General features: G+C 35.8%; 1 protein-coding gene across 1 annotated transcript in view; it reads left to right on the top strand.

Moving 5' to 3' along the window:
* The first annotated feature begins 3,586 nt into the window (after positions 1-3,586).
* The window catches only part of LOC107721560 (receptor-type tyrosine-protein phosphatase-like N), a 27,861-nt gene continuing 24,291 nt past the window's right edge, over positions 3,587-7,156 (top strand). Inside the window, exon 1 of the mRNA XM_016529646.1 lies at positions 3,587-4,031. Within this exon, the coding sequence (XP_016385132.1) occupies positions 3,956-4,031 (76 nt within the window). The 5' untranslated portion in view covers positions 3,587-3,955. The remainder of the gene's footprint in view (positions 4,032-7,156) is intronic.

Here is a 7,156-nt window from a genome sequence, read left to right as displayed (position 1 = left end):
TGGACTATATATAGTGTAGCTAGCACCCCATCTGCCCCCACCCACATTTTTCTGTCACTGTTATCCCCCCACACGGTCGCCACTTCTCTCTCTCTTTTCTAAACCTTGCTTCCTCAGCTGTCATGTCAGAGGTCTGGTTTCCAGCAGCTGGGTGGAGCAAATGGATGAGGCATGAGGTGGCACAGGTCACATAGAATGTGCTGTCATTTCTTTTGCACAAGAGGATGCTTACCAGGAAGAGCTCTTTTACCAGAATAAAAATAATATTGCATTGATAATTCTACATGGGGTTTTGGCTTATTTAACATCCACGGAATATGAAAGGGTCGCCATTTTTATGATGAAGTTATAGTTTTCTTTTCAACGTATTTCCAAACTTTGGCTTTCACCTTTGCACAAATAACTAAAGAATACTTCCCTTTTAAGCCTTCTAGTTGAAATATTATTTGAATCTGAAATTAGATTTAACCCTCATGGTGTATTCCGGTCATTTTGACCTGGAGAGGATTTTCTTTTCCCCTACAGAAGTTAATGTTATTGCATTTAACTAAATCTTATTGACTTTTCTCACACAGGGAATAACAAGTAAAAATTTATAGTTTTTGTACTTGGTTGGGATTTTTTCCCCCACCTTGTTATACTTGTGGTGTTCCATGTCAAAAATAACTGGCCTACAAATCATTGCTTATAAATTTCTTATGTTATATCATCAGATATTGGATTTAATCTTTTTATCAACTTTCTTTCAATTAGCATTGGTTTTGTATTTGTTTTTGGACCTGATTGATCAAAGGCCGTGTCATATCGATCTGAGTTTATGCATCTAATGCTGTTTTCACTCAAAACGGTTCTGTGGTATCTGGAATAAAGGTATGATTTTTGTTCTTTTGTTGAACAGAAAATACAATGTTTTGAAAAATAGCTCTGTGTTTTTTGTTTTGTCCATACAGTGAAGGTCAATGGGACCCAGTGTTACTGTACGTTTTTTTTTAAATGGACTCTTCAAAAAATCAAGAAAGAAAATAATACAGGTTGGGGTTGACATGAGGGTGAGTAAATGATAATAGAAGTTTCATTTTTGGGTGAACTATCCCCTATTTAGGTTTTGCTTTGTTAAACACAGAAATTACAACCTCATCCTAAATAATTAATCCTGTGACATTTTGAGTGTTTTGATTAAATATGCACTTCTTGCTTTTACTTTAATAATATTAAAAATAATGCTAAATGATGCCCAGTTTAGTATGAGTTTAATTATAGAGCTCTTGCATATTTTTTTAATGTATTTCCCTGAATTGTCAGTTCATCTAATGTATTTGCCTTTAAATGCCTTCAGCTATATAAAATAGTATGCAGTCATGAGAGGAGGGCTTCATATTTTAGATATACCACATCATCCTTTCAATGATGGGATGTTCTTAATTTGTTTTTCTTGTGTCATAAACTCCTACATTACACCTGGGAAGTAATGTAACTGTGTATTTGTGTCATCAAATATACCAAATACAATCTCTGTCACTGCAGCCCCCGAAGTTCTGCCTGTTCCCCAGGCTAACCATAGTGTCTGAGAAGCCCATGTTACTCCACAGCTGCTGTCATAGTTATTAATAGACTTCCAATCTGAACCCCATCACCAGGCTGCTTCCTAAGGGCCTCTTGGGGATTGGGGACGGGCTGGCATTTATATTTCTAGGTTGACAGGTTGTGGTGAAATAAAAAAATTAAATGCACAAAATAATTGTATGGAAAAAAATTTATGAAACTTAAAAATTATTTGGTTTCGATAAATTGTATGTTATTATACTAACATTGACTGACACAGATAGTTCAATTATTTTGAAAACCTTTTAGTCCTGTTTATTGTTTGTGTGAGTATATATTTCTAATGGAAAGGGTAGTCATTGAAAGGTTAGATGTTCTGATCAAAAACAGCAACATTACCATTTAAGAACTGAACTTAATCTGACAAATGTGTTTCATCATCACAGTGTTTCATCATTAATCCTAATCAAATTTATTTTCAGCACATCATGAGAGCAGCCTCTGAAAATTCCTGGATTACAGAGCAATTCTGGGACAGGCACGTGTCAGGTGGGAAGATGATAGTTTAAAAATGAATTCTGACAAGGTCAAAACACATGGAGTATATGTTGCCATGTAACCACAACAGAAATTCAGCAGTGCTTCAATAACAGCTGTCAAATCTATTTATTCAAATAAAGATGCATGCCATGATGTCTATCGGTTAAGTAACTTGCATAGTTTTTTAATTCCTTAAATTGAAATAAATATATAAAATGAGACAATAAACACAACTAAGTTTAAATTTAGTTTCCTTGTTTATATTTTAGATGACAGTGCCATAAAAAATACATTACTTATAGTATCTAAAGAAAATCGCTTTGTTAATTGCTTTGTTTTTATTAAGTCACTGAATAAGAAATGTAACTAAAACATAGTGTCTGCTAATGTGGTGTCTAAATGCCAGGACACGTGAAACCACAAATGGGTAGGGGTTATGGGAAGTGGTGGGAGTTGCCCAGTAGGTCGCCTTTCAAAAACTCCCTCTGGCTGCCTTAGCAACCTACCAAACAGGCATACACAGATTCCACCAAGGTGAAATGCCATGCAGTGGGGGTAAAGGGGAACATGGCGAGATTTTGGGACAGATATTGAAAGATTTTAAGTATGCTAGGGCCTCTCTATAAAACATTTACATATATAGCTGGAGGCCACATTTCATTAGACCTTCACATTTACAGTCATAGCAAAACTAAGAGGAAAAACAAAGATCAAGAGAACGATTGCTCAAAATATTTTGGATAGTTTGGAAAAAATACTTTTTTAAACATTTTGTTGTGGAGCTAAATATTGTGCATCATATGGTCACTATTTTAAACGTATTGTAACAGTCTAATGGCAAAGCCATGCTCATAAAATATAATACCAGAATGTATAAGAATAATACTGCACTGACAATATGCGGACAGTTGGTGGCACCACAGCTCAGCTTAATCGGGTGCACCGCCTTGTAAAAAATGACGTGTTTTGTTGTTACTGTCTCAATTGGTGGTAGATTACGGTGACGTAATGATGACGGAGTATGACATTGGTTTTCTTTTGACAGTGGATTCCTATGGCACACATAGCGGAATATACAATAAATGTTCATTTGTCACATGTTTGACAGCTGTAAGCCTAATATAGGACTTTGTATATCCTTTTTAAACAACAGAAACTTTGCAATTTAATACAAATACCCCAAGTGTGATATTATATTTCAAATGGCCACTCAGCCCACTGGCACTGCTACTGCACAAAATGATTGCCATCATGTTAAACATTCCATATTCGGAAATGAACACAGAAAACACGTTTCTGTATGATTCCAAATAAAGGTGTGAGTAACAATTAGCATTTGTCATTGGACATGGATTTACCTCATATTCATCTGATATCAATTCTTTCCTCAGTGATATGTGATGTCATTTTCCTTTTCACCTCAGTCTCTTCGTGGGAGGAGGAAAACAATAACCAACAGAAGGATTTCATCATCTTCTGCAGTCAATGCTAACTAACAGACAGCCACACATCCTGCCCACTCTTTCATTTCATAGGTAAACCAGGAGCCAGATGTATAGGCTCTAGCCCCCTTTCCTTCATTTTGCATGTAAGACTCTTCACAAACCTCCTGGTTTCCCTATGACGTAACTGCGGGTCCCCACCACACCGATGAAGGAAGATCGTGATTCCCGCTCCAGATCCGCACCAGAAATTCAGTACATTCGTTAACGTCTCTGTGTGTTTATTACTGCCTAAAACGAAAGCCTACAGTTAAGTTGTCTTACCTGACGCGTCCATCACTTGTGCTACGAGCAGACAAAATGTGGATTTAAATTCTTGACGGAGGGCGATAAAACAACGCGTGCTGACTTCAATCCCGTGGATAGTTAACATGATGCATCCGCGAGTATGGAGAGCCCTGTTTTTGATGTCCGTATTCTGCCAGCTTGGGTTGGCAGGCAAATACGGTAGGTGTGAATGTCGCTAGAAAAGAAAATGTCATGAAAATCGCTTGAAAGAATGTCAGTTTCATTGTGCACAGACGTGCATTGGTTTGGTCGTTTAGGCCTGTAAATGTGGCCACATTTATTTACATACAGTACAACAAATGCTTCTACTCGTGGGCAATGTAGTGTATTATGTGTCATATGGGATCACGTTTAAGATGGTTTCATATAGATACGTGCCATTATTTTAAAATCCCTTTTTGAGAAGATTTGCATATTGTGTTTGGTTCTTATTGCCATTGTGAACACTTCTCCCCCTAAACATGCATCAGAAGTGTTATAGACGTAAATTGAAGTGTTTTTAGCTTTATCATGCAACTGGTGGGAAAGGACAGTATGGAGACAAGGAGTCGTTCAGTGAAGAGCATCATTTCAGCACCATGGAGAGGGTCAGTTTTCATATTTGATTATTTTGAAAGCATCTATCCACTTTATGTTTTATTGAAGGCTATGTATATATCATCCAATATATGTCATCCTCCTCTATGCAAGCATTATCTGGTTAACAGAAATACTCTTTACGCTCCTTCCCTGCTCTGACCAGTAGAAATAACTCTTCTCTGTATCCTTAGCGACACGTCGGCGACATTGGATGAGTGACCCATTTGCAAATATTTCTGTAATATATACTCTCATTTACTACGTCTTATACATTTTCTACTTGATCAACAGTCTCTCGATTGCACTCTCGCAGTTTGTTTAATGGACGATTGCTTTCGTGAGGTTGTTGGGATTTAATATTTTCGTGCGTTGTTCATGCAGTTGTGTTTACTATTGACATTTGTGACCCTGGACCACAAAAGCAGTCTCAAGTCGCTGGGGTATATTTGTAGCAATAGCCAAAAATACATTGTATGGGTCAAAATTATAGATATTTCTTTTATGCCAAAAATCATTAGGATATTAAGTAAGATCATGTTCCATGAAGATATTTTGTAAATTTCCTACTGTAAATATATTAAAACTTCATTTTTGATTCGTAATATGCATTGCTAAGAACTTAATTTGGACAACTTGAAAGGTGATTTTCTCAGTATTTAGATTTTTTTGCACCCTCAGATTCCAGATTTTCAAATAGTTGTATCTTGGCCAAATATTGTCCTTTGCTAACCATACATCAATGGAAAGCTTATTTATTCAGCATTCGGATTATATGTATGAATCTCAATTTTGAAAAATTTACCCTTATGACTGGTTTTGTGGTCCATGGTCACATTTATGAATGGTATTAATTTTCAGTAGCTGTCCTTTGCACAGCCTGGTTAAGGCTGCTCTAAACCGACTCAGGTGCTGCTTTTAGTTCTGTGTAAATAAAACGCAGCGCCATGAAAGCGTATATATCTAGTTATTTATTTATATTTTGATTATTTAAATGTATGATTATTTAAATGTAAATATTTCTGCAGTCTTGGCTAGCATGAGTTCCGTCTCATTCACCATAACATTTCCTCTCATTTTCGGAGGGCTAATTTTGATGTAGTTATTGACTAACAGGGTCTTTGTATAAGGATGTTGCTGCTTTAGCCTGATACGAATTTACACAGACAACTTGTTTGAATTATTTTGTGCAAATATATTGCTTATAGTCTTAACACATTTATATTTGCACCGTGTATGTCCGAGACTAAACTGCAGTAGTTGGTGTTGTTCATTACGTTGTTTACAAGAATTCAGTGCACTTTTAATCATTAATCCAGCGTGAGTAAAGTCATCAGTGATAAATCATCAGTGGAAAGTGGAAATGAGATGTTGACATCACATTCTGTTCTATTTCTAAATCAGCAGCTCACAAGTTCCTGGTGAAAAATAGCTGTAAAGAATGAGCAAACTTTACACTTCACATTTTGATCAACGTAAACTGGAGTGTTTCAAAAATAACTGTTTGTTAGAACTGTGTTCAGTAACCTTCACTCTTCAATATTATGAGAGCTTGTTTTGCAGTGCAGCAAACGGTTTTTTATTTATTTATTTTAACACATAATAGGGCTTTTCACACTTGAAATAGTTAACCATGGATCATTCTAAATCCCGGGGAAACGGAATCACGTTTCGCACATATTTCTCAACAGGTAAAATGGGCTACTTTTAATAAAAGGTCCAACATGTTAGGAATACTTTTAACCTGAAGTTTAGCATACCTTCTGTGTCTTTGTGTATTTTGTCAAGTCTTTGAATTTTGGCTTGCACTTCTGTAATGGAATCTGAATTTCTTTTTCCACACCGGCTAAACACACTCTGGCTGAGCTACAGTAGCCACGCCCCAAACTCTCGCTATTAGCTGTGCAAATACATAGGTTGGAAAGGAAAACTTGAAATCGCATCATATGACCCCTTTAAGAAGACATGCAAAACGTGCAGTCATTATTATACAATTTTTTATATTATTATAGTATTATATTATTATATAATATCATATTATTATTATATAATTTTATAATATAAAAAATATATATTTGCGGTGTTACCCACTGCTTTTCCTGAATGGACTTTTCTGACTTTAAAGTTACCATGAAATCAAAATTGAAAATTCTTATTTTATAATGGAATACTGTAGTGTTTATTGTAAATAATTTATCCGTGCACTTCATTTAGGGCTGAACAATTAATTGCATTTGCGATAATATCGCGATATGAAAAAACCGCTATTTTTCAATGCAGAGGCTGCGATTACACTCGGTCATGTGACAGGCGAGAGTAAAGAGGTGTGTTCCACTTGAAGATCAGATCGGTGTATGACATCAAAGTACGGCGAGAGAAACGTCCGCTCTCTAATAGCTCTCGCAGTACTTTGATGACACACGCCCATCCAGTGTTGCCAATTTAGCAATTTTGTTGCTAAATTTAGCAACTTTTCAGACTACCCTAGCAACTTTTTCTTCCAAAAGCACCTAGCAACAAATTTAGCTATTTTTTTTTATTTATTTGGCAGCTTTTAGCAACTTTTGATAAGTGACTCAAACGATAAAAAGGCACAATTTACCATTTAAATTACACAAAAAGAGGAAACCAAAGATGCCTAGAAAGTACATACATCACATGAATTAAGTTATTGCTATTTGCAGTTGTTCAATTTGATAATAACAATA

The sequence above is a fragment of the Sinocyclocheilus rhinocerous genome, unplaced genomic scaffold, assembly GCF_001515625.1.
Source record: "Sinocyclocheilus rhinocerous isolate Xijiao unplaced genomic scaffold, SAMN03320098_v1.1 scaffold30, whole genome shotgun sequence".
NCBI lineage: Eukaryota > Metazoa > Chordata > Actinopteri > Cypriniformes > Cyprinidae > Sinocyclocheilus > Sinocyclocheilus rhinocerous.
This window is presented reverse-complemented; position numbering and strand designations above follow the sequence as displayed.